The sequence below is a fragment of the Eutrigla gurnardus genome, assembly GCF_963514095.1.
Source record: "Eutrigla gurnardus genome assembly, chromosome: 12".
Taxonomy (NCBI): Eukaryota; Metazoa; Chordata; class Actinopteri; order Perciformes; family Triglidae; genus Eutrigla; species Eutrigla gurnardus.
Genome location: NC_139926.1, coordinates 5,873,327 through 5,901,318, shown reverse-complemented (window position 1 = coordinate 5,901,318; position 27,992 = coordinate 5,873,327). Strand labels below are relative to the sequence as shown.

At 41.4% G+C, this 27,992-nt stretch overlaps 2 protein-coding genes across 3 annotated transcripts; both read right to left on the bottom strand.

Annotated features, from left to right (window-relative positions):
- Positions 1–471: 471 nt before the first annotated feature.
- Positions 472–20,078, bottom strand: trim45 (tripartite motif containing 45). 2 transcript variants are annotated; one of them, XM_084023174.1, is made up of 9 exons: positions 19,671–20,078; positions 19,381–19,628; positions 17,205–17,493; positions 14,546–14,691; positions 13,242–13,558; positions 5,965–6,094; positions 4,800–4,914; positions 3,534–3,660; positions 472–1,999 (listed from the first exon to the last, which is right to left on the bottom strand). In XM_084023174.1, the coding sequence occupies exons 1-9, from the start codon at positions 19,851–19,853 to the stop codon at positions 1,845–1,847; spliced, it is 1,710 nt and encodes a 569-aa protein (XP_083879300.1). In that variant the 5' UTR covers positions 19,854–20,078; the 3' UTR covers positions 472–1,844. The 2 variants fall into 2 exon arrangements, with proteins under 2 accessions (XP_083879300.1, XP_083879299.1); XM_084023173.1 differs by having other exon boundaries at positions 19,381–20,078.
- A 427-nt stretch (positions 20,079–20,505) lies between these two features.
- vtcn1 (V-set domain containing T cell activation inhibitor 1) lies at positions 20,506–26,946 on the bottom strand. The gene is made up of 5 exons (XM_084023175.1): positions 26,783–26,946; positions 25,718–25,782; positions 23,493–23,852; positions 21,622–21,876; positions 20,506–20,995 (listed from the first exon to the last, which is right to left on the bottom strand). The coding sequence occupies exons 1-5, from the start codon at positions 26,812–26,814 to the stop codon at positions 20,883–20,885; spliced, it is 825 nt and encodes a 274-aa protein (XP_083879301.1). The 5' UTR covers positions 26,815–26,946; the 3' UTR covers positions 20,506–20,882.
- Positions 26,947–27,992: the final 1,046 nt, after the last annotated feature.

The following is a 27,992-nucleotide window of genomic DNA, read 5'->3' as shown; positions in this document are numbered from 1 at the left end:
GACGCCGTTTGGGATCACTGATTATGAATGATTTGTAGGAACAAGCACGGAAAAGTTCACGTCACAGGCAGAGAGGGACGTGAACGTTACAATAAAAGAGAAGCTCTCTCCTGCCACCTGGTGGCTCAGAGAGGGATTTTCAAGCTCAATGAATTGTACAAGGCTTCAAGTGTTCAATCTGCAGTTCACTGTCATGTTGTCTGCAACAAAAGTTCCTTCCAGAGTTCAACTTCTACTGGGAGATGAGGAGAAAACCTCTTGCACATCAGTAAAAGGAAATGTACAATAATAACATAACATAACAACATAAAAATACATTAGTAATTGTATTTTTCTTCTAATATAATTACTATCTCATGTTGTTTTGTGGTTCGATCAAGAGATGGATTATTTCACAAAGTATGTGCCCACGGACACAAATTAAAAAACACCTAAAAAAAAGTCAGATCTTTGTTTACTTGTCAGGCACCATTTTATTTCAGGGAGGCATGAATGCAAACAAGCAACAGCCACCTGTTAAAGGAATATTTCACCCACAAAATGACCATTTGTATATCAATGACCACACATTACTTTGCATTCTTGAAGAAAAGTGGTTTGTTTGTTTTTGCCTCCGCGGTGAACGAAGAATCAAAAGATGGAGATGAACCTTTCAGACTCACCTGGACGAGTAGTGTGCCTTTAAATAGTAAGGTTTTCATGAAAATGCATGTCTAGTCAGCCTGGTCTAAAAATTACATTCCCACACAACGACTATTCCTTCCTTTAATGTAGTTCTATCAAGGAATGATTTTACAGGACCTTGTCTGATTCACTATTCATCTGCAATATAAAAACAACAGCATGTATTTGCACTCAAGATAAGTCGTATTCAGACTAGAGAATAAAGGCATTAAGTGTGTCTCGGTCTGTGTTGTGCTGTGACAGCCGCTGGAGAGGAACAGCTTTGTATTCAGAGAGGAAGCTGCACCTTCGAGGTCACCGTGTTCACCATGTCACACTGGAGCAAAAACAAGCCTCTGTGCACACCTGACCGACTCATTCTTATTAGCTCTGCAGATTGAAACGTTATGTAATTATGTGTAGTGGTTTACATCATGAACAGTTTACAGGCACAATGTATTCCAGCTCAGTGCTAATAGAAACAGAAGCACTCACAAGTTTTGATTGGTATTTTTGAATCAAACGTACCATGAAATAATATATCAGGTGCAGTAAATCATTTGTTTGTTGATACATGGCAGTGTTTGCTGGGTAACTATTTATTATTTGGGAATTATTACATATGCTTGAAAAAAAATGAGTAGTACCTGGTGTTAATACTGTACTACTAAATTATTGTTAATATTTTCAGTACAAAATGTTATCGTGAGACAATGTTTTCCTTAGATGTAACAATACAAAAGCAATAATGTTCAACAATGTTTTTTTGCACCTGTTTCACAATTATTATTATTATTATTTTACTAAAAAAGGAAAAAAACGTTTTCTCTGTTCTTGAGTCACAAACAGAGGAAACAAAACTACGGAGATCAGAATTTGCCTCTCAGGGCTTCCGTATTTAACACATGTGACTCAGGAGGAGAACGATGCTGCTGTGATTGGAGGGTTTTATTTTCCTCTCCTCCATGTCATCAGTCAGCCAGAGTTAGACACAGGAGGAACTTTCCAACAGGCGGAGGTGATCACTCCCACAACTTTGATGTCCAGCTTCAGTCACTGTCTGACCTTTTCGAGATCCACACCAACAACCTTAGGCGTACTCCCCAGCTGCTCTCACCTTTTGGTTGCTCTCATCCTTTATTAACTTGCATCACCTGGACAGGTCCGGTCTTCGCGACCCCTCAGAGCTCCACAGTCCTCAGGTGTCCTCGTGGGGAGACTGCAGCCAGCACGCTCTGAGGCAAACACTCGGACTGCTCTGCGGTGCTGCCGCAACAAGACCAGTGGGGCTTCCCGGGGTGTCCCTTATGACCGTGACCGCAGCCTTTAAACCCTCCTGCAGTCAGACGGACGGGACACAGACATGTGATCAGGGAGTTAGAAGAGTGTTGAGCATCTTGTTTAAATGCATTCAGAAAGTTGCAGCACTGGAATGTAACTAGGTACACTCACTCAAGTACTTCTACTACACTTTGGAGGCAAACTTTATACTATTCACTCTACTATTATTTGTCATAAACATCAACTAATACGTCAGGATTATTATTATGGATAAGCTACCCAGATGTATATGTGCTAGCTGCCCCACATTTAACAGCTCACACATTACACACGCGTGTGTTATAATCCAGATAAATGATAAATGGGTATTTGAAATGAGCCGTTCTGCATAATGAGATCTAGTATATATTCAGGTCAATACTTTTGTATTTTTACTTTGGATTCGGGCTGGGCGATAATTCAATATGATCATTCATTGTCTTTCAGTGGAACCATATGGTGATGAAATCATATATCGAGGTACACAGTTATGTCATCTACATTGATTCAATTCAAATTCAGTTGAATCAAAACAACTGTCTTGATCTAATTACTCTGTAAGTGTGTGCATCTTAACATCATCAGTGTATAGCTGAAAATATTTAAATATATAATATAAAGATCGGAGGACTTCCTTCACATAAATATCTAAAAAGTACACATCCTCTTTTTTTAATATACTCACTATATATTAATACATCTTCATAAGGCTTCATGTGCAGCAAAATCAGGGTAGATGTGAACAGAGTGACTCCTACAGTCCAATGATTGCACATTCAAACATCCATACAGTATGGGGTCAGTTCAGTCTCATTAATAATGAATGCACAGGAGGATTCACATGTATTTTGTGATTTATATATTTTATATATATATATATATATATATATATTTTATATATGAAAACAAGGGAGGAATCTGATTGTCAACAGAGAGTTCCTTGTTGAAAAAAATGCATTTGTGAATCCAGCCACGTCAGGAGAGAATCAAAAGTCCACACATGAAAAGCATCTTGTAAATTCAAGTTTAACAGTTTGTATATAAATGTAACAACATCCAAATACATTTTTGATGAAAATTGCAAATATTTTTTCATTCATATATTTATGGATTTATATTACATTTATTTAAAACAAGACATATTTGTGTGTGGATCAGAAATGTGTTTGTGAAACTTATTTTTGTTTATTGATTTATTTTACATTTTATGTGTATTTGTGTGTGTATTGAAATGTATTTGTGAGAAAATAGTCATTTATATATAAATCACAAAATACATGTGAATCTATCCTTGTGAATCCTTCTCTGCGCATTCATTATTAATGAGACTGAACTAACCCTATAATAAAGTGTTATATCATCATCATCATCATCATCATCACAGTCATCATCACTCTCTGAAGAGCTATTGTTATGTTATTTATTTTGCCATTTCCAATGCATCCTTTGTTTTCCCCCATCGCTCTCTGTGTGTCTCTTTGCTGTTCTCTCTGAATCGTTGATTGTGAAACCTCAATGAAAGCCCTCCTTCCACCCGCTCTGCTGTGTACCTGGCATTGTTCCTGTGCAGCCACAGCGAGCCTCTTTGGCTCCTCCACTGGAGCAGAAGGAGCAGCAGTGAAACGTCCCGCTGTGACGCCGCAACTTCCTCTGGACGTGCAGAAGAAACGGAGAACCCTGCAGGACAGACGGGAAAGGTTCAGTCTGACGCAAGTCGGCGTTAAAGGAGTCATCACCAGGAAATCGCAATTTCTCTTGTTAAAACATGCATATCTGTGTTTGACCTCAGTTGAAACTTGCCTGAAAGGCTGGAGTTTGAAAGTGGCGCCGTTTTTTCGCTTCTGCTCTTTTTCCGAACAGGAATAGCACACAAGGGTGTGCATTCCTAAAGCACGAGATTTTGATTCTGCGCCTTCGGTGACGTCACCGTGGCGGCTACTTGCATAAGCCCACCCCTCTTTCACCACCCAACCCCGCCCCGTCCGCTACCTGAAATCGCCGAAGCGCCGCCATTATGTTTTGGAGTCTGCATGCAGGCAAGCCCCCCCCGGCTCTGTCCTTCCTGCGGCGAATCAACGCGCGCCTCATTACATATTATACAATGCACATCCGGACCAGTCAAAACCTCGCGCGTAATCTCGCGTGATAAAATCGCGGTACGAAAAAGGGTCAGAACAAGCTCAATGTTTGATTAAAATTTTTTTTTTTTTTTCTAATAAGTTTTACGAATTGATCCAAAGCGATCCAAGGGGGGCTGGATACGTATAAAACCAGGTTATGACTCCTTTAAATAAAAGCAGAGAAGAGACCGCTCGTCTTTCATTCTTTACTTATCAAGCAGCACAGGAAGTAAATGTTGTGGAATTTATTCAATATTAAGTAAATAAATAAGTTTGGCAAAACATAAATATGAATCTGAATCTGTGAGATAACCAGCCAATTCATTTGAATATAATGAGAAGAGCTGGGGAAAGAATTATTATTAAGGTCCCCCTGAAATAAATAAATAAATGTGCATATCCTTTTAAGAATAAAAACCTCTTTATTCATATATTGACTACATTGACTCATTTATATATTTATGTATATATGTATTGCTTGATTTATTTATTTTAGACATTCATTTATGTATTTAATATTGAACAAAATGGCATTTCATAGAATGTAACATCAGTACTGTCGGGCTGTTTGATTTTGCCTGAGGAGAATTTGAATATTTGTTTTGAGAAAGACAAAATAAAAACAATGTTTCACATAAATGCACTGCCTGCATTCTTAGATTCTGTTGGGAAACCTTCCTTGGGTTGTCTTCGTACCTTGACGTGCTGAGCTTTGACACAAACCCACACTGAGTAGGCTCCCGGCTCCTCGGGTGTGTACGTTACTCTGTAGGATCCATCGCTGCTGTCAGCCACCGTCGTCACCACTGTGCTGAAGGAGGAAGACTCATCAAAAACACATCCCAAAGGAACAATCCTTGACTTTGCATGCTGCTGCCCAGTTCAGTTGGATGTTTTATTCATTTATGTATCCTCCAAGCCATCCTTAGTAAGCTACTTTCTTTTATTTAGCATCACTTTGGACACTTAGAAATATGGGATACCATACTTGTTCACAAGAATGGATTACCTTGGATATCCCATATATGAATACAGACAAACTGCATTCACCAATGAGATTATCACCTTCTACAGGTGGAATAAGCTTCCGGACTCACTGAAAGGGTTAGTTGGGATGTTCTGAAGTGGGTTTGTATGAGAAACGTATCCATAGTAGTAGTAGTAGATAGCAGTCTACAGTATTTGCTTCAATTGTGTTAATGTGTGACTTCTGTGTTTTAAAGAGTTAGCTTGGATTCACCAAACCCTGAATCTGGAGGCTTTGAAGGGAGCATAGAAAACTGTTTCAAATCCAGTCAGAAAAGGCTGTCTGAATGGAAAATATTGTAAATAGAACCGACAATGAACCAGATTTTTTTAGGTATCAATAAACATCCACAGCCAGCACATTGTTTTGCTCCCCTGCTGTTACTGCTCCACACTCCATGTACTGGAGGTAACACACTATGGAGAAGGACCTCATACACCCACAACTTCAGAACATCCAAACCCTCCCTTAAGTTCGACACACTTTTAACCCTACAATACTTTAAGTCTTTAACGACTGAAAGACATTTATGTAATGAATTCTCATGTTTTTTTAATGCACACACTACACACACTGTAGATGCCACACACATGCTGCCCTAACATGGCCGTGAGAGTTAATATACTAAAAGGGCCATCTGCTGTGAATAACAGCTAGGTGCCCTCGTTGAAATGCCATGAAATACCATGTCACCAGTTTAAATATGGAGCCATTGGTGCCTTGCTCCAGGACACTTCCTGTCTGGCTGAAGTCAAATTTTAGAATCAACCCGTTCTGTTTCCTCTTCCTCATTGAACCACAACGATCCTGGAAAGCTACAATGCTGATACTCACCAGTTTTTCTTCTCCTTGTGAGCGATGCTGACCTGGACATGTTCTCCACCACGGGCCACCTGCTCCCCAGCCGAGTCTCGGCACACCAGGATGAAGTTCCCCTGCTGACCCTCCCTCCCCCTCTGTAGACCTGGAACAAAGTGGGGTGAAAGGTCAGAGGTCAGAGCTGAAAAACAGTCATACACAGTACACATCAGAGGTGTGGACTCAGGTCACACTGATGACTTAAAACTCGATTAACAAGTCGACAAAATAAAGAAGTGCATCTCTACTTGGACTTTAACATTGATGACTCGTGGCTTTACTTGGACTTGAGCCTGTTGACTTGAAAAAACTTTATACCTTCCTCTAAGCCAAAATATATTCACAAGTATTATAATTTAAAAGTGTGCCTTAAATCGATTCATTCCCTGAATCAAATAACGTTATTCATTCGACACTTAATTTCCCAGACCCACATTGTGTGAACTAATCTGACGGCATCCAATCAAGTTGCAGGAGAGAAACAAGAAGAACTCATTATGTTACTGAGCATCAGTTTGATAAAATGACACCCAAGATAATTCTGTTTGCATACAAAAAATATGCGGTGGAAAAGCTGTATGCAAAATGTGCAAGTTGAAAATTACAGATGGCTAAGCATTTCGTGAAAAGCACATGATGACTTGTTTAGGTCTCTAAACTCAAAGTTAGGACTTGGGACTTGAGTGCAAACACTATGACTTGGCCACACCTCTTGTATGTCAACGCACCATCTCCGCACGAGCATGTGTGTGCATGGACAAAAACCAGGCGGCAACCTCTGGGTCTGGAAAATTAAGTCCATGCTGAAGTGCCTTAAACCTGCACTCTTCCTACTGACCACCAGGGGGCGACTACTCTGGTTGCAAAAAGAAGTCTAATTGTATAGAAATCAATAAGAAAATGACTCCTCACTTGATTAATTATCTCATTGTTAACATGAGTTTATGGTCTCAATCTCCAGTTTCTAGTCTTCAATCCAGCATGATGTTTAGTAAATGATGGTCCATTTAGAGTCAAATATGGCAGAGACACAAACATTAACACAAACACACAAGCAGCGGACACATCTAAAGACATGAACATTCAGTTTTCACACAAATGTACAGTACATGCACACAACACACACAACAAGAGTCAGAACACACTGACGTCGGACACAAGGACGCACTCTCCCAACACGCCTCCCATGTGACCCCACGCACTACAAACGAAGACACTTAGACGTGTGTCCTGTGCTCCCAAAGACCCCCCCCCCGAGTGGTTACGTCAGTCACTTTCCCTGTGAACACATGGCGACCAGTTTCCCTCACATCATTACTTAATGTTTCATTAACGCGCTCCACGGTGCTCTGGGGACACAATCACTGAGGATATTCATCAGTTGGTGTCGTCGTGTTAAAGCCAACATCGTTTGTGTTCATATCAGTGATTTATGTTGATTTGAATTTGCTTGTCGAGCTCCATTAGCTGCTCTGTACCTAATGATCCTGCTCTGTGTGCTCATCTGTTATTACTCAGCGTTTTCCAGTAGATGAAACTGGAATCTGTTTGGATGCTGTTGGAGTTGCCAATTAAAGTAATTCCTTCAATTACTAACTAGCTGCAACCACTTGTATTACTGCAAATATCACTCTTGCTGTTACTGAAGGTGTTGCTGCTGTTTGAGTGACTAAATCTCCTGACAGCTTAAGATTTATGTTAAGTTATTTTGAGTCCATACTCGTGTCTTCTCTGTGTGTCCTCAACCATCTTCACCTAGCAGTGAAACAGAGGTAGCAGTTAACATACGGAGGCTCCATTGAGGGACTTTCTGATGCCTTCATGCTCCATTTAGTCAAAATGAGTATTATATGCAGATAAACACTGTGGATGACTATCACAAAGTAAAAGGATTATATTTAAAACATTTGATGGCCCTCAGTGACTGATTATTTTTCGGGGAAATAAGTCTGAATCCTTATTTACCAACTGCTATAATCAAACAAATACAACCAAAAAAACGGCCTGTATCGGCCAATACGGTTCACCGTTGAGCTGATCTGATGCGTGACTAATAACCGTGATGTGATCAGAGATTTGTTATCCCTTGCATCGCTGTGATCATCCCTTCAGCATGACGTGTAATCAGCCCAGGTGACAGAATTCATATTTTATAAACAAAGGAAGGTTTTTTTCACTCAAGCATAGGATTGAGTGCAGTAATTACTACAGCCGCGGCTAAAACCTCCTGCTGCTTCTCCAAATACCATCATCTAGACCGGTAGCCTACTACTATTATCACTGCTGATACTAATGGGTGAGAATTATCTGTGTGTGCTTGCTAAGCCGAGTACAAAGCAGCTGCCATGGTTATAGACGCAGCTGTTCTGGCCCATATCTCACCTGTGCTCTGGTCCAAATCCTCCACTTCAAACCCTCTTATCGCACAGAGTGGAGGGGATAAACGCCAGTAAGCCTGCCTGATTACTGCTTTCTAAACTCAACACAGAAATCTGGCCTTCATCTGCCCCCTGAAATCAAAGTGTCCGCTGCATCACGACGACGTGGCTAATGAACGCTTTAGCTGATGTAGTGATACAGTTTATTTATGAAGCACAATGCTACATCAAAAAAGAAGAGTAAATATGAAAAGGAAATTTGGATCAAGTTCCGGGGCCCGAACAAACAAAGGAAATGGACATGGTCTAATGAAGGCACATTACACAGGCTGACCTTTCGACAGCCAGAGGACTCAGCATTTGTGTTTGCTGAGGTTTTCTATTTCCCACACAGTTAAACGCAACTTAAAAGAAGAGTGTGTAGCATTTAGGGGGAGCTATTGACAGAAATGGGATACAATATTATTTGTTATGCTTTATATATAGCTATATCACCTGAAAATAAGAATCCTTGTGTTTTCATTACCTTAGAATGAGACCTCTATATCTATATACAGAGCAGGTTCTCTTCACCTGGCCAGCCGTCATGTTTCTACAGTAGCCCAGAACAGACAAACCAAATGATGGCTCTCAATAGAGCTAATTGCGTCTCGTATATATTTAATCAAGTATTGTTCTTAAGGCAGTCAAACTGCTTTTGTTTCTGCATTCTGGGTCCACTACAAAAACAAAACGGAACAAAGTCTTCACATTTGAGAAGTTGGAACACATATTTCTTGAAGAATTGTGTTGAATATCTGTCAACTGACGGACAAAGCATTTCAGCAACATTTTCTTTTATATCTGTAAAGCACACTCTTATAAATGAGGGTTATGGATACTGTTACTTTTTTGGCCTGTAGCCACTTGTTGTCACCTGTAGGTTTGTCCTTCCCTTCTCTGTTTGAGTGTAAACATCCCCTCAGCAAACTCGCTGCCTTCAGGCCTGTTGAGTCAACATTCCTTCACTCCCACAGGAATTCTAAGAGTCTTTGAACCAAAGCACCCAGGAAGGTTAACAATAGTCTTTAACTGCTCCTGAGATCCCCCCCCCCCCCCTCCCCCACATCCTCACCAGATGACCTCCACTTCCCCACCAGCATGCCTGCAACTTGTTCCCACAGGGTGAGCTCCAGAAATAGTCCTGGCATTCCGACCCACAGCTTTTAATATGAAACCAAAATGTGAAATACTTACCACTGCCAGTATTATATGTCCAGGGCTTTTATTGTGAAAGGGAGGAATGGACGAAGAGGATCTGGGGTGCAGTCGAATAGTCAAAAAATAAGGTCCTAACTCCTATTCCTTGACCTCTGGGGAACACGTCACGGGCTTAAAGTGTAAGTTTGGCAGAAATTGAAAATAAAGCTATTTTCTGAATGAAAATACATCAACTAAGCCGTGGAGGAAGTAATTTTCGCTCATCACGCAGTTCAGAGCTAGCACGGGTGGGAGTTAGAGTCCAAAATCGCAAACAGTGGGTTAGCATGGGGCCAACAGCCACACGCTTTCAAAATCGCATTTTTAAACCACTAACATTGCTCAAAACAGCGCCAAACCTCGTCAGCAGCTTGCTCTGGGTGTCTACACATAAAACGAAGCACCAACAACTCAGTTCATGAACCCGAAGTTTATAACAGAAGACAGTTAAGAACACTCACCAATTCTACCCCTGCCAGCTCCTCGCGAAGGATAGTCCGTAAGTGTCGATTACTGAACGCAATGCAAAAGTGAAAGTGAAACTGAAGATTTCGCCCAGAATAAAACGAGTATACTTTTAAATTAGTGGCAGTTTGGCCAAATATAAGTTAATAACGGTGGGTAAAAACGTCGGGATAGTTTGTATACACTTCCAATCAGTTCAAGACAGCAGCCTTATCTGAAGCACATACATGTCACGCGAGATCTCACACGGGAACACGAGAGCTGCGTTCGGTAATCGACACTTGTGGGACTATCCTTCGCGAGGAGCTGGCAGGGTTAGAATTGGTGAGTGTTCTTAACTGTCTTCTGTTATAAACTTCGGGTTCATGAACTGAGTTGTTGGTGCTTCGTTTTATGTGTAGACACCCAGAGCAAGCTGCTGACGAGGTTTGGCGCTGTTTTGAGCAATGTTAGTGGTTTAAAAATGCGATTTTGAAAGCGTGTGGCTGTTGGCCCCATGCTAACCCACTGTTTGCGATTTTGGACTCTAGCTCCCACCCGTGCTAGCTCTGAACTGCGTGATGAGCGAAAATTACTTCCTCCACAGCTTAGTTGATGTATTTTCATTCAGAAAATAGCTTTATTTTCAATTTCCGCCAAACTTACACTTTAAGGAAAGGCGATAGGAGAACTCAAAAGGATTTAGGAAAAGTCGACCGCGGTGCTCAGAGAATCCGACCGGACTGTGAGGGAAATTCCTATTTAATCACGTATTTCTGTGGGCAAATGGCTGTCTGTCCTCAATGCCTATTGCAGGACCATTTGTCGCCAGGGGCGTCGCCAGACAAGCCCATTGATGCAGGATAAGACAATGACCCTTTGATCAAACACAACATCTGGGGACACCTGGAACGGGGGCTGCAGGATGTCAGACCTATATGTAAATTCAACTGCATTATAAGTGCCAACAGAAACAGTGACTCTTCAGTCACTCCTGCGTCGCACTGGGGTTTGTAACATGATTGAAATAAATAAAAAAAACATTCAATCATCATCAGTCCACACATTTATCAACACAATTCCAATGACTATATGTCTGCATCTAAATAATTGTTAAATATGCAAATGCACATATCGTTTGTTTTCATGAACGGCCGAGGTGTGCGGCACTTTAAATGTCGCTCTCTCAAAGAATTGTGGGTCGGCGTGATCTCCTTTCCTTTCGCATAGGAAGGTCCGTTGCATCCTATGCTAAAGGAGCTCTGAAAGGAAGCATTGGAGCTCCTTTCCTTTGCATTAGAGAATTCGAACAGCTCTTATCATGGCGGCCACTTGTTTACATCTGGGTCACTTCTTCAGTTAGGAAAATAGACTATTCGACTGCACCCCTGGTCTGTGCTGCCTTTGTCAAGGTTGAAAGGAGTTAATAAAGTTTTACATTAACTGTATGTTGTATGTGGGATCAAGTTATCCAAGCAGCAGGGCTGCAACTAACGATTCATCTGTTGATTATTTTCTGTTAGAATTGATTAGTTGTATAGTTGTAAAGATGTCGATTAGTGTTTCAAAAATTCCAAGATGACGTCCTCAAATGTGTAGTGTTCTCCACAATTCGTCAATTAAACATCCTAATTAGGGCTGAGCAATTTTATTGATTCTGCGATATAAATCGATATTTTGTTTCCCAATAAAGTATCGATTTTTAAGCCGCTAGTATCGATAAATCCCTTTCATATCCCCCGTGTTTCCCCCCCCGTTCGCTCTGCAGGAAGAGCGATTTGGTCCGCCAGCCGCTAGTGTCGCTGTAGAGCAAGTTACCCATCTAGATACTCTCTTTGCACAGACGCCGACGTCTACCTCTACCTGTTTGCGGAGTCAGAGCGAGGAGATTCAAGAAAATGGCGGCGAATATAAATCCGACACCTTCGTGCTTAAAAGCAGACGTGTGGGAGCACTTTGGGTTTAAAAGGAAGAAGGAAAGTGACGACTTAGACAAAAGCATCGCGGTTTGCAAGCTGTGTCACACAAACGTGAAATACTCCGGAAACACCACCAACCTACGAGCCCACCAAAAACGTCACCATCCGGACAATGGGTACTATGGACTTGAATTATTGGCTGCCATAGTTTATTTTTATTTTCTGCTGGCCAGACTGGCTACCTCACATACTTGTAGGCCTACAGGCCTTAAACTACTTGGCTAAGAGACGGGTACATTTTCAGTTAAATGTTTAAATGTTTTTCCTAGTGACTTGAATTATTGGATGTTTTGGAGAAGCCATGGTACTATGATTACTTACCTGGTGGCTAGACTGGTTACCTCATATGTTCAGTTTCAAGCTAAAAAAGCTGTCAAAGAATCTGTTCAGAACAGGCCACTTGCTGCACTTTTTTTACTCTCCATTGTTAATTGTAATACTGCACTTTTCAAAGGCTTGTAAGATACAGTTTGCACTGTTTCAATAAATGGAACTAATTTTCTCAACACATCTTTGATTCATTTTGTCCAGCATTTGCAAGCTGTAGACTCTCTGTCCAGTCAGACACATATTGTGTCATTTATGTTTTTAGTTCTCAGTTCAATTAATTCAATCCAAGTAAATGGAACACTCACAAGATGTCACCAAAATCACACTGTACCTTTTAAATCTTTCAGAAAATGATGTAAGTGTATCGAATTATATCGAATCGTATCGACGAATCATATCGTTGACCGAATATCGTGATATATATATCATATCGTGAGCTGAATATTGTATATCGTATCGTATCGTGAGATTAGTGTATCGCTACAGCCCTAATCCTAATATCAAAATAGTTGTTGATTACTGTAATAGCTGATAGCTAATCGTTTAATCTATTGCAGCTCTGCAGCACAGTGAAATAAGCAACAGGCCACACAGGCGAACCATGTTAGTAAGGTCAATTTGTTGTCTGTTTGGGACATTTATGAGAATTGTTGACAATAAAAAAAAAAAAATTCAGAACAACCTTTTTTTAAATAAGCAGAAAATTGAAAACATAAAAAGGCTGAGATGCTAAAAATGCGTTTCGCAACCGACTTAATGACGATAAAATAGCTTTCTATCTACAGCCTAAGTGGTGCACAAAACATGTGAATGAGCTGAAATCCTACAGATCGTCTTGACATTTCTCTTAAAACAGGAAGTATTGGTATGAAGGATGGTTTACCTTCCCCTTCGATGGTGCACTTGCTGATGTCCACCGTCTTAGAGTTGATCACCCCGACCACCGGGTAGCCGTCCACCTCTCCTGCCGGCTCCCTGGCCATGAAGCTGATGCCGCTGCCGTCGTCAGGGACTACAGTTGCCGGGTGGGGGTCGTGGCTGCTCTCTGCCAGGCTGGTCAGTCTCCTCAGGGTCACTCCTTTGGCGCTGAGGATCTCTGCGTCTGAGCCGCAGCTCAGCAACCTCTCCGCAAACTCCACTCCGCCGCCGACGTCCAACAGAGCCTGCTGCAGCTGCGCCCTCTGCAGGTGGAGCTGGTTCCTGTCGGACAAAGACACGGTGAATAACAAGCAGCGTCTCCTACGAACTCACGGAGACATTTATCTTAGAGCCTGACCGATATTATCGGCAGGCCGATATTATCGGCCGATATTAGGCATTTTCCAAACTATCGTAATCGGGATTTATAATGGTCCATAAATGAGTATTTAATAAAGTATTATATATAAAAAAAAAAATATCGGCCGATATATCGGAATATCAGATTTTTAAATCAACAAACATTTGTATCGGTATCGGCCTTCAAAATCCTTTATCGGTCGGGCTCTAATTTATCTGAAACTCAGAACAGGAGGTTTGGTTATCGTGTCACAAACTCAGTGCTGACATGCTCTCTAAAACGGCATTATGTTTGCATTTTTCATTAATGTTCGGAAATATCCATTCTCATCCGCATGAGCACATTATTTCATGGTTAGTTCACAACAGATCATTTTCCAAACTGAGCATGACAGTTCATGTTTTTACCTTACCAACTGTAAATAATAATAATCACATCTCACATTCTTCATCAGCGGACAGTGATTGCTCAGCTATAAGTTATCTCAGCTAGCTAGCATGTACCATGGATCAACGAAGCGGGCTAACGCTAGCTAGCTCACATAGTGTGCACACTACAGGTACTAATGGTATAAGTGAGGCCGAACCATGATGGAGATGGTTTCCAGCAGCATTTAAAATACAATTTGGTTATTGAAAAATGTGATGAATGGTTATTAATGGCTCTTATAATCTACACAATATTTTTTTGGGCAATGTTTAAACTTATAGATGGATAATGGAGGTCTACACACCTAGAACTGATGTGGTATATCAGTAAAAACTATCCAAACTCATCAATCTTTAATGAGGACTTTAAAAAAAAAACTTGGTCCATACTTACTCACTAGGAAATATCTCACACTTCATTAATTTCCCAAAAGAGTATGTTCATAATACTCCATGAGAAGTGTGGTGCTGGTGCCATACCTGCGCTGGACGTGGAGCTCCTCCAGGCGGTGCAGCAGAGACAGGCAGTGGGCTTCCACAGCGCTGGCGTACGCCCGCGCAAACACCCTCACCTCGCTCGCAGTGGCATCCACATGTACCTGCAAAGCCTCCTGGGAAATTTCTATCTGTAAAAAATTGAAATATGATATCATCATTCATTCATATACTAGTGTGGGCTTTGCTTGATGATGTGGACTGACTCCGATATTTCTCCAGAAACCAAGTCCAGCAGCAGCAGGAACGCTTCGTTGTACCGTGAGTGACATGAAGGACTCAAGATGTGTCACAATTAGTGCTGGGCGGTATGACCAAAAATGTATATCACGGTATTTTTCAAAATGATATCGGTTTCACGGTATTTGACGGTATTTTTTTTTTCAAGCACGACTGGGTGTTAACCTAATTTTCTAATAATTTAGAGAATAATTACTGCAGTAAATTGGCTTGGACTGACATATTTTAATGTCATAAGGAGTGAATATTGTAGAAAAACATTAATGTCCACACTAGCATTAATGATGTGAAGGAATCAGAATGCATGACTGTTGCAGTCAAAATACAGAACCCTTTATTGTTTTGCAACTTGAAAAAACATATTTTGTAAACCAACTGGCTACACAATGTAAACAATACGTCTCCTGTAACTGCAATATGAAGACTTCTTTATCCACTGGACATCAATTAAGGCAACATCCATAAATAATATTGAAACAAATAAATAGTTCCACAGTTTGCTTTTCTTGTCGTAGGCAGTCCCCCTAGCAAACGCGTCTTTGAGTGACATTTGACTCGTCTCTTCTCCCGCAGTGCGAACAGCGGCTACAACTTTAGCCCGACGGCATTTGCAGAATATTGTTGTTTGTTCGACGTCGATTTTTTAAAGCCGAAGAATTTCCAAACAACAGACACGGCTCCTCTTTTCGGCACAAGTTCTTCTGTTTCATTGCTTGCTCGTTCGGAACTTTCGGCGAAAGTTTCGGCGAAAAAAAGAAATGGATAAACACGGCGAAAGTTTCGGCAAAAAGAAACTTTCGCCGTGTTTATCTATTTTTTCACCGCATCTTACGCTCAACACAGGCTGTGCTCTCGCATGCTGCTTGTTTGGTGCAGCTGCTAAACAGCCCCCTCTCAAACAATGTCCGGCGGCGCGACGTTCCGCCGCTCTGCGTTCCCGACGTTCATACGCTACACACTCACCGGTATTGGGGTATATGAAAAATGCATATCATAAACAAAAAAACCACCGGTATTCGGTATGAACCGGTATACCGCCCAGCACTAGTCACAATCACACTGAGTTTCTATTGGCCCAAAGCTAACATGGGTGGGAGTAGTGGACACAATATGTTTGTTCGCTCTGTAGATACACACTTTGAAATGGCATGGCACAATTTTTTTCATTGATAGCCAATTATTTCACGGACCCACACTTTGAGATTCACTGTGTTCAGGCTGTTATCATGAGTGGATTATGAGACAACAGGTCTCTGCAAGGGACATGCAGAACGCCTCACCACCACCTCTCTCACAAAGGAGCAAGCACACAGACTAGTTGTTCAGCCTCTTTTCCTTTTGCATCTCTTGGTAGTCATTTTGTGTCTCTTAATGGTAATTTTGAATGTCTTTGTTCTGGTTTCTTTGTGGTCACTTTAAGTCTATTTGAGTGACATTTTGTAGGTGAAGGCCAGGAGGGCCCATGACACCAGGGCCTGTGCCCAGTAGGCCTTTTCAGAAAACCATCCCTGGCTGTTTTGAAGCCTGACATTAAAACTTGCTAAAATTAAAATCTCCATAAAACCTACATTTGTGCTCTCTGAGCTGCAATGGGTAAAGCAAAGACATACTTTTGCTTAAAGTGATGTCATGCTTAAAGAAATGCACCCTAGGTCATTTCCACAATGACATCCAGCCAAACACCCCCTCGGAAGCATTTTTAGCGATGGACAACATTGGTCAAGATAGGGCGATCAGCTGAATGGCTTAGTAACAGCGCAATGGTACATAGTGTATATCTCGTAAATTTCCCCACTAATAATGCATGGAATGTTACCAAACTTCTGCAGTAGTACACATAGGGTCTGTACTCACAAAATGAGGCATTTGAAAGTTTGTAAGTACACCAGGATTTTATTTAAAAGAACACTTGCCTGATAGCTTCTACTGCTAAAGCTACCGCTGTTGCGTAGACGGCACTCTTCTTCGTTGGTGTTTAATGGCAGTCGGCGTTTACCCAGCTGTTTCAGTGACGCGAGTTTCACACCAGAGTATGAAAAAGTTTCGCTGATTTTTTATAAATGCTTGTATTATCATGTCAATACTTGTCAACACGGAACTTGTCACTTGTCACTTGTTTAAATAAACTCCTGATGTACTAAATGCCTCGTTTTGTGAGTACAGACCCTATGTGTACTACTGCAGCAGTTTGGTAACATTCCATGCATTATTAGTGGGGTAATTTACGAGATATACACAATGTACCATCGCGCTATTACTAAGCCATTCGGCTGATCGCCCGATCTTGACCAATGCTGACCATCGCTAAAAATGGTTTGGCTGGATGTCATGGTGGAAATGACCTAGGGTGCATTTTACTCCGACCCATCACTTTAAAGCCTTTATGAAACAGACTCTGTTGCACCTTCCGCAATGAGTCCTTCAGACACTCCATGCGAGGTCGCAGGCGCACTGTGACCAGCTCTCGGATGCGGTCTCCATGGCGATCGATTACATCACAGGTGGGGCAGCAGCGATGGTCTCGGTGCAGCGTGGCGGCACACTCCAAGCAGACAGGCAGGTCGCAGGGCTGACAGAAGAGCTGGAGCTCCTGGCCGGGGTGGACGGAGCAGAGGACGGGGCGGCACACACGTCCACGAGACTTCAGCTCCTGCAGACACTGAACAGGGTGAGACACCGTTCGTTTCTGCCGCCTGCAGACGGGAGGGATGACAGATACAGCTACATGACCATATATAACAATAAGGTCCAGCTCAACCTCAGATCTGGTTAAAACACAGCATGGAAAAATAACATTGAACCTCATCCACCTGTTAGCTGACAACAGGAGAAAGTAGAGCAGAATTAACTGTAAGTATGAAAAGAACTGAACAGAATAAAAAGTAATCTACCAGACAGTTAAAAAAAACCAGTAGAACAGAAAAGAGCAGAACAGAACCTCCCCTACCTGTGTGGCAGGGAACAGAACAAGAAGAAAGTCAAACAGAATAGACAAAATCGAATGAGGACCGCATGTCGAGATATAAGGCAGAATAAGATAGAATAGTACAGTGTTAGCGCAGAATAGAATTCATGAGAGCAGCAAAAAGAGAATAGAATAGACTCCACCTGTGAGCCTGGCTGCAGAATTGAATAGATGCCACATGTGTCCTCGGCAGCAGAGTAGAATAGACTAGAAGAGAATAGAAACTACCTGTGGCCCGGCAGCAGAGTAGAATAGACTAGAAGAGAATAGAAACTACCTGTGGCCCGGCAGCAGAGTAGAATAGACTAGAAAGGAATAGAAGCTACCTGTGGCCCGGCAGCAGAGTAGAATAGACTACAAGAGAATAGAAACTATCTGTGGCCCGGCAGCAGAGTAGAATAGACTAGAATAGAAGCAACCTGTGGCCCGGCAGCAGAGTAGAATAGACTAGAATAGAAGCAACCTGTGGCCCGGCAGCAGAGTAGAATAGAATGGAATAGAAGCTACCTGTGGCCCCGGCAGCAGAGTAGAATAGAATGGAATAGAAGCTACCTGTGGCCCAGCAGCAGAGTAGAATAGAATGGAATAGAAGCTACCTGTGGCCCGGCAGCAGAGTAGAATAGACTAGAATAGAAGCTACCTGTGGCCCGGCAGCAGAGTAGAATAGACTAGAATAGAAGCAACCTATGGCCCGGCAGCAGAGTAGAATAGACTAGAATAGAAGCTACCTGTGGCCCCGGCAGCAGAGTAGAATAGAATGGAATAGAAGCTACCTGTGGCCCGGCAGCAGAGTAGAATAGACTAGAATAGAAGCAACCTGTGGCCCGGCAGCAGAGTAGAATAGAATGGAATAGAAGCTACCTGTGGCCCGGCAGCAGAGTAGAATAGACTAGAATAGAAGCAACCTATGGCCCAGCAGCAGAGTAGAATAGAATGAAATAGAAGCTACCTGTGGCCCGGCAGCAGAGTAGAATAGACTACAAGAGAATAGAAACTATCTGTGGCCCGGCAGCAGAGTAGAATAGACTAGAATAGAAGCTACCTGTGGCCCCGGCAGCAGAGTAGAATAGACTAGAATAGAAGCTACCTGTGGCCCGGCAGCAGAGTAGAATAGACTAGAATAGAAGCTACCTGTGGCCCGGCAGCAGAGTAGAATAGACTAGAATAGAAGCAACCTATGGCCCGGCAGCAGAGTAGAATAGAATGGAATAGAAGCTACCTGTGGCCCGGCAGCAGAGTAGAATAGACTAGAATAGAAGCAACCTGTGGCCCGGCAGCAGAGTAGAATAGAATGGAATAGAAGCTACCTGTGGCCCGGCAGCAGAGTAGAATAGACTAGAATAGAAGCTACCTGTGGCCCGGCAGCAGAGTAGAATAGACTAGAATAGAAGCTACCTGTGGCCCGGCAGCAGAGTAGAATAGACTAGAATAGAAGCTACCTGTGGCCCGGCAGCAGAGTAGAATAGACTAGAATAGAAGCTACCTGTGGCCCGGCAGCAGAGTAGAATAGACTAGAATAGAAGCTACCTGTGGCCCGGCAGCAGAGTAGAATAGACTAGAATAGAAGCTACCTGTGGCCCGGCAGCAGAGTAGAATAGACTAGAATAGAAGCTACCTGTGCGCCCGGCAGCAGAACTCGCACAGGTTAACGCAGCAGACGTCGCAGCGGCTCTCGGCGCCTCCTTCGCCGCACAGGTCGCATCCCAGCGGGCCGTCGGCCAGCAGGGTCTCTAGGAACACTTCGTCTAGCGCTAGGTGGTCGGTGCTCAGCCCTCCCGGTCCCGACGGAGGGATGTCCACTTCGGAGTCGCAGTCGGGGCAGAGCACCGTGACGGTGACGGCGGGTCGTGCCCCCTCCAGCGCCTCGCTGTTTTCCGCAGCGTCCCGGTGTCCGCGCGAAGACACCGAGAACGGCTCCAGCTGGCCGACGCAGTCGGAGCAGAAGGTGTGCAGACAGGGGAGGATTTTGGGGTCCCGGTACAAGCGTTTACACGCGTTACAGACCGCTCTTGGATTCACCGAGACCCCGTTATGTTCATGTTCCGAGCTTGACTGCTCTGCGTTGTCTTTCTGTTCACACTGAGACATTGTCTGCTTCTGGAGATTTGTGGGACCACAAACAAACCAGTGAAACCCACCGTGAGACCCACCGAGCTCCACAAACCAGTCAGGACCGCAAGACAACGTCTCTGGAACCTTCCTTCTGCACAACACACGGAACTAAACCACCAGCTTCCTCCGCCGTGATAACAAACGAGCTTCAATTACACGTTACTGTTTAAAATCCCACCGGAAAGTCACACTTTTCTTCGAGGAAAGTTGGCTGCGTTCAGGTCTCCCTGGGACATATGACACCCCACTCACGACCAGACCAATAGGAGGCCTATTACGGTCGAGAGGGGTGGCGCAAAGAGTTTCCAGGACTCTTTAGCTCACCAGTCTGGGACTCTGACTGTCCCCATCTACTGGCAGGACAGATAGTCATGAATTCATACGAGTTCAAGTTTGGCTTTTTCTCATAAATATGCAAAAAGTAAACACTAGTACTAGCAGTGGTCATTATCATTGTATATAAAATAAGGCTGCATCATTAGACATCACAAACTTAGAAAACAATTCACCCACTTCAGGAAACTTCAAAGTTTTTATTAATTATCTCACAGATACAAAACTAATACGAAAAGATCATACTGAAATAATGTAGTTTCATTTCTTGAATTACATTCTTAATTTTCTGCATTTTCTCCACATAGATGATGATTCATTATATTCTATGTAGACAGTATGATAATGATAATAATATTAATAATAATAAACATTTAAGATGATAGGAATTAAACATTTACTGACAAAAAATCTAGATGGAACTTTCATTTAAAACAAGAAACATACATCTGAGAAAGTGAAAGAATGTTAATTGAGAAAATGCTGTTACACTGTAACAATGATGGGGAAATGAATTAAATTATAATTGATTTTTATTAATCAAAAACCAGATAACATAATCTTCGGAAATAACTCCTTTTATTTACTTTGAATCATGGCTTCCATCAAATCCTGTTGCTGAATGCAACCCATGCACACACACAGAGATTCATGCCCAGTAGGAGTGTGTGCTCAGGTGAGATAATAGATGCAGACGACACTGGTCATAGAGCTCAGGTACGTTGATGCCAGCAGGGAGGATGCAGCACCGTAGACGAAGTATGTGGTTTCTGAAACACCAAGACCTGGAAGACATGCCAAAATATTCAGATTTAATTTTCAATGTATATTTACTTTTTTTTATATATATTACATTTTGTGTCTAGATTTTTTGGTTTTGATTTTGTCCTTTGTGCACTACACTATGACAACAAATTCGGTGTTCATATCTGTAAATATATGTGTATTTTTTATGTAGATGTGTCTGCCTGATGCTCATTTTACGTCATCGGAGGCTGCTTTGGTTAGAGTGGGTAAGACTACAACACAAGTTTCTCATGTTTTCAACCCGCCTATAGGGGGCAGCACCCACAGACCTATTACAGACCAGTCTGGTGGTAGCTAGCTTGGTAGGCGGAAGAGCGATTTCTCTGGTAGGCGGTGTTCTAGATCAGTGGGCTGCGGAGCTGTGCGTTGTGTGAGTTGTTGTCTTCCATCCATATGCGCCAAAAAGTCACTGTCTGCCTTTTCCCAGTCAAGAAGGCACCAAATTCTAAATGTATTATACATTTTAATTACATATATGACCCACTTTCAATACAGTTTCTATCGGTGAAGTAGTCCTTTAATGAGTGTGATGTCCCTATACGTGCCTTCAGCATGTTCAGATTTCCTTGTAAAAACATGGCATGATGACATTATTAATGCTTACTTGTGGTTACGGTGGCTCTAGCGACAGCGGACACCAGCTCATTTTCTATCCTGAAGGTGTAGGTGTCGGTGATGTTGGCGGATCGGAGCGTGCTGACCACACTGAATATCCCCCTAACGTCTTCAGTGAAGCTTGTGCTTCCATCCAGGACGTTGCCGTAAAAGTCCGACCACGTAACATTTGGTTTGGGGAACCACCTCCTTGCCATAGCAGTCAGGATGCCGTTGGAGAACTTGAATGTGGGGGCTGTAAATGCTGAGACAATAAAAGCATGAATCCAGCTTTTCAATTGGATGTAACAGCCCAAATAAAATAAATGTACAAATAGAAATAAGTGCCATTAAAGGCGTAACAATAAAAAAGAGACATTTGCATTCATGAGCAGCAAATAAAAATGTGATGAATATTAAAACGCACTATAATGCTGTTTACAAAAGTGTGTGGATGAAGTATTAAGTTGTTTAATTTTACTTGTATATGGACTGCTAGTTGGCTAGCTAGCTTGCTTATTCATCGCTAATTCCATGCTACAGTTAAGAAACATAAAAGCACCACGAACTGCTGGGCTTGGTCTACATTACTTTAACATGTAGCTAGACTTTATCGCTAGTGCTAATGCTTATCAATAACATAATGGCTATTGTTATGATTATGGTGAGGTAAGTGCTGTAAAGGTCTGTTATAGTGACAGAATACAGTTTATGTGTGTTATGAGTTTAAGTGTATGATAACAATAAGCATAAGCGACCAGCCCGATAGCCAAATTAAATTGCAATAGCCAGGTTTCAACCAGTAAAGGGCAAATATGTTCTACTTAAATGTCATGTATGGAACTGAATCAACACTACTAAATACCCAGATACATTGGGTTTCACCTGAAAAAAGTGATTTGGGTGTTTGGTTCCTCCTGTTCTGTACACTTGTACCCTATTCCGTTGAGATGTGGTACGGCCCTGGTACTGGGCATGCTGGCTCAATGGAAAGGCGGTGACGCTATACAGGACCATAATTCATTTAATCAATTACACCTGTCTGTATCCTGCAATGTCAGGTGGCTGCTGTGTAAAGGGCTTATTTGATTTGAATGTTTAGCTCACACCTTTCTCTAGCTCTGAGAAGGTTGCAGATTGATTGATTGATGAATGTCATGACATTATTGGTTAAAATCTGTTGGTAGCCTACTAGCCAATGTAAGCGTGTGTCTCATTTTGTTTTCCAGGAACTTTGATGAAAAAATGTTCTAATTTGTTCTGCATATGTTGTTAAATAGGTGCACAATATGATCGGACGTGATCTAAAATGGTTTAAAAATAGATTTTTCCATTTCAGCTTGACGCTTGAAGTGTTTATCAATGCAGACTGATCTCATGAAGTGGCCTATGTATGACACGCCAACTCGTATGCCATTATGGCCTGTTATCACTACGCACAATCACCTTTTCGCGTGTTTATCAACGCCGAACCCTAACCCTAATCCTAACTCTAAAGGGCGTTTACATACATGCGGATGTGATGGGTCGTTTCGCTAGAGGGCGCTGACAAACATGCAGATGTGATGGGTCGTTTCGCTCAGAACACATACACGTGGATAGCTCGAATTGCGTACAGATAACACGCCACAGTGTATATTTACGAAAAGTCATGATGCCACGTTGATCAATGAGATGTATGTCTCATATGAGAAGTTCCAATATTTAGCACATGCCACATCCTTTTTTTCTGCTTACATTCTAGTGTGTTATAAACCAGTTATCTCATGTTGACATATGCTTACAAATGCTACATAGTGATTGGTAAAATAAAGTGTTCCCAAATGTTGTCAGAGAGATTGACTTTCAAAGCAAACACAGTGGAAAGACGAGTTTTCCTACCTGCTGTTCTGAGGAAAACCTTGACATTCCCTCCTCCGCCAGAGGAGCTGATGCTGCAGGTGTACTCTCCCTTGTCATCGGGGGTCACACTCCTCAGCAGCAGAGAGGCGTTGCCCTGCAGTACATTATCGGGGAAGAGCTGAGCTCTCTCTTTGAACTGGGAGTTCTGGTTTTGAAGAAGTGGAGCTCCATCCTCATAGTGGTAAACGGTTCCCGTCAGCCCAGTCTTGGTCCAGGTGACTGACATCTTTGTGAATCTGTCTTCTCCACTATCCGTGGTAATGTAGCAGCTGAGAAGCTCATCATTGCCGAAGTTGGCAACGGGCAACTTGTTGTTGCTCAACACATTAGCTGATTTGCCTGTGGGACCAGGACACAGCCTCAGACTCATAATGGAGACAATACTTTATTTTTGTCTCAGTTATGGTAAGATCTTCTAAAATAAATGTGCAAAAATTAAATAGGTTCACATTTTTAAACATCTGTTGTAAAGCAATACTCACTCAGAAACCCATAAAGTAATATTCTACCCAATATCAACATTTCATGTGCACTCCCCATTGAGTCTGTTTACAATTATATTTTCTATTTAGTTTTATAGTGTTTACATATTTGTTATATCTTGACTGATTACTTACTTCTTTAATATATTTAGGAACTGTACGTTATTTATTTTTAAGACACACCGGAGGGATTATTGGACCTCTGATCAATTTATGCATAACCCCACCGGCGATATCATTTATTTCGACATGACCCTGCCATCGACATGGCAGAGTTACCGCCTCATGTGGGTCCCTGCAGCGGTCCTAGGTTTGAATCCGCCCTGCAGCCCAGCATGTCATCCCTCTCTCTCGCCCCTTTAACTCTCATGCTGTACTCCCGCAATAAAAAGCAGAAAAATAACATAAAACATAACATAAAAAATGACTGTGTTGCTGAGATGTATTCTTATAACGTGGTGTTTGACAATATCAGCCTCATTCTTTCAGCTGCAATCCTGGCGGTGTAAAAATAAAATAAATATAAAAACAGAATTCAAAGTTTTTGTTTCAGGCTGTACGCTGAAACAGATAAGTCATTCCCTCTTATGAGAATCCGTATCTCTCATAAAAAACATTGGTCTCTGAACACTAGCTCTGTTTTTTATCTGCGCACTGAGCTCCACGGGATCTTTTACAAATGCTGATGCCATCTTCAAGAGAGCTGATTGTTCTTTTCTACATGTTGATCTCTTATCAGCAGCATAATCTGTTCCAGAGAAGGTTAAAGCACTTTAAAATGTTGCTGTTTTCATGACAAAAGTTGAGGAGGAAGCCCCCCAGACTTAAAAATGTTGGATGACCCACCCCTCAACAAAGAATATTAACACATAGCGGTCAACTTTACAGCTAAGTGTTAAAGCGTCCTATCAATAACAAGGTAGCCCCGCCCCTAAAGCATCCCCTGCTTTATGGTCTATTTGACTCTAAATGAACCATAATTAACGAAATGAACATCATGCTGGATTGAAGAAGACTTGAAGAGAACTTCAAACAGTATTTTTTGAGCAACGTTTCCCAAACTTTTTTTCAAGGAGCCGCTTTTTTAAAAATTACATTATTCTTTTTTTTACTGTAAGTGTGTGAATGAATGTTCCTGACCATTTTAACTCCCATTTCCACATCATCGTATGTTATATTGAATAGTTAATATTTTTTCCCTCTAATCCATTCAACAAACAGCATGTACAATGGCCTTTCATATTAAAGTCAATGTTTTAATTAGCTACAGTGATCAGAACGATAAGACCGTTCAGGCTCCCTCGTGTGGCTCAAAAGTGTACTGTAGATAGTAATGTCAATGCTAAGTGTTTTGTAGCTGTTACTTTAATGTAGGTTTCAGAAGTTGAATTTATATCCTGAAATTCTTTGTATTTATACTGAAACAAGACACACCAACACTGCTTCTTCATTCCCCCTTTTTATTCTATGGATATGATTGACAACTGGGGAACTGATGACATGATTAAATTAACACTGAACCTCAACATACTGTGGTCAAAACTTTACGTTGAATAAACGTGCACACTAGTTCCAGTGGATGTCTCTACAAAGATCACAAGGCGATAGGTTGGTGTTCACTTTTTAGTTTAGTCACACACAGCATGAGCTGAACACACGGCCTCAGGCGCTGCATGTCATCACTAATGCAAACAGGATGTCACAGGGTCTGTATGGTCTTACCTGTTGCAGAAATGCTTAAGATGAGGATGATGGCCGTTGCAAATAAGATGATGAGGGTGATCATGCTGCACATAGAGACACAAACACAGGAAACAGAAGCAGAAGTTAACATCAACTTGCAGATCAACTGCACAGAAACCAAGACAAGAAGCTCTACTGCAGCAGACACCCTGTGGCAAAAGAATGTAATTGCCTTAAGTAAAAGTAATACAATAAATGTACTCCTTCAGAGGAAAACATTAGCAAAAAAAAATCTTATGTGCAGAAGTATAGTAGAAAATGTTGCTTAAAGCATCAAACAATTTACAGAAAATCACCTGAGTATATTATTATACATTATTATTATTATTATTATTATTATTATTATTATTATTATTATTATTATTATTATTATTATTATTATTATTATTATTATTATTATTATTATTATTACGTTTTCATTTAAAGTTAGTTTAGTCCTGTGGTGTTTGGGAAATATTCGATTATTTTACCTCTTTGGGCCTCAAACTGTTTTTGTTTAAATTAAATGGTCCTATAAATTCATGGTAATGTTTTTTTAAACAGTTAACTCAGACATTTGATCACTGGTTTCATGTTTAACAAAATAAATATTTTATATTTGGGAAGATTAAAAGTACCTGCAGCAGTCAATACAGTGGAGTAAAAAGTAATAATTAAAATGTTATGTATAGAGCACCTTAAAAACAGAGTCTACAAAGCAAAGCAAGATACAAGACAATATAACGACAGAAAGCAAAAGTGTGTGCCAAAAAAAAGCAAGACAAAATCAAGGTTTCATTTTAACACCGGTAAAGCAGTACAATGAATAAAACAATCAAAACAAATCAAGACAACAAAACATTTATAAAAAGAAATGAGAGCAATAAGAGCAAAAAATAAATAAAATAAGTTGAATAAAAACAGTAAAAATATATGAAAGTGTAGAGTGCAGAAATATAAAGTAGAATAAGATATAAACTCTCAAGAAATGTACTTTGTAAATTGCACTTAACTACAGTATTTGAGTGAATGCCATTACTTTCCACTCAAAGTCTATGACCACACCTGTAGAAGACGATCTGCCCGAGGGAAGCCATGGCTGCTGACGAAACCTCTCAAGAACAACGATCGATTTGTTTCTCTTCATAAGTCAGCGGTCCAGTCATGCCATTCCACCTTAATATCCACCAATCCTTTCAAAAAAGAATCCACCAACATATAGTACTGCCAAACACACTACTTCTACTTCCACAGGGTGCGGTTTGGCCTCCCTCACCACACTTAAAACACCATGAGTAAATATTACCTTTAAGGCGTGTGCTTCTTACTTGTTGACGTGTCGTCACAGTAGCTCAATTGTCTTATCTTCAATAAAAGGTGCAGGTTCCTAATGGAGCAAGATTGGCTTCAACTCAGCAGCTTGTTCCCAGACTGATGTTTAAAATACTGTAAAAAAAAATTGTAAAGTGCAAACTTGATCTATGAAATGGTGTAATTATCTGTGTACAATATATGTCAAGACAATCAGTGGACGTAATGGCAAAAGAATGAGAAGTACCCTGGGTTTCCTCCAACAGTTTACCCAAGGTGGAATCAATTTCAATGTGTCCTGGTGGTAAGATATTTCACACTTAAACACTTGGTATCTTGTGCAATACCAATGTTTAGTTCTCTAATTATGTTCTTCATGACCTGGGGCCCGTTTGCACAAAACTAGGATTAAGACATCCAGGATAAGTCACTGAGCTGAGCTCAATCGATCCAAAACAAGAGCGTCCAGGCTTAATTGGTTGCACAAAGACCAAGCCAGGATTAGCATACATGGATTCATCAAGCCAGGGGGGTATTGCACAAAAGTAGAATAAAGAAATCCAGGATAATTGAGCAAGCGCGGCTTGACCTAGCTGCTCGGCACATCCTGGCTTAATTGGTTGTGCGTTTGCATTTGAAAAGGCGCGGCTATGTCAAGCCAAGTGTAGATAGTTGGGATAAGTGCGTGTTCACGGCATACTTAAATAGACCTCGCGATCGCTCACAGAATCACCGATGAGAACATGGATAAGAGTCGCGCTTCATATTTCACGGCAGCTGAACAACAGCTCCTTATGGAGTTCTATGAAGAGGTAAAAGACATCATAAGAAAAAAAGGCAATACCAGTGCCATAATTAAAGAAAGAGAGAAAGCCTGGCAGACAATAGCGGACCGGCTTAATGCGTAAGTAGTCAAAAACTGTACAATTAATAAACAGTGCTCCACTGGAACTGTCATAATTAG

Bases quoted from the DNA above. Each gene is read 5' to 3' on its own strand.
- trim45 (XM_084023173.1), bottom strand. From the start codon at position 19,853: ATGTCTCAGTGTGAACAGAAAGACAACGCAGAGCAGTCAAGCTCGGAA. The intron at 14,692-17,204 runs GTGCAACAGAGT...AATTTTTTACAG, and splicing joins TGAAGGACTCATTGCGGAAG to ATAGAAATTTCCCAGGAGGC. The intron at 13,559-14,545 runs GTATGGCACCAG...TTTGTCCGACAG, and splicing joins GAGCTCCACGTCCAGCGCAG to GAACCAGCTCCACCTGCAGA.
- vtcn1 (XM_084023175.1), bottom strand. From the start codon at position 26,814: ATGGCTTCCCTCGGGCAGATCGTCTTCTACAG. The intron at 25,783-26,782 runs GTGTGGTCATAG...CTCTATGTGCAG, and splicing joins GGGCAGATCGTCTTCTACAG to CATGATCACCCTCATCATCT. The intron at 21,877-23,492 runs GTAGGAAAACTC...TTATTGTCTCAG, and splicing joins GGTTTTCCTCAGAACAGCAG to CATTTACAGCCCCCACATTC.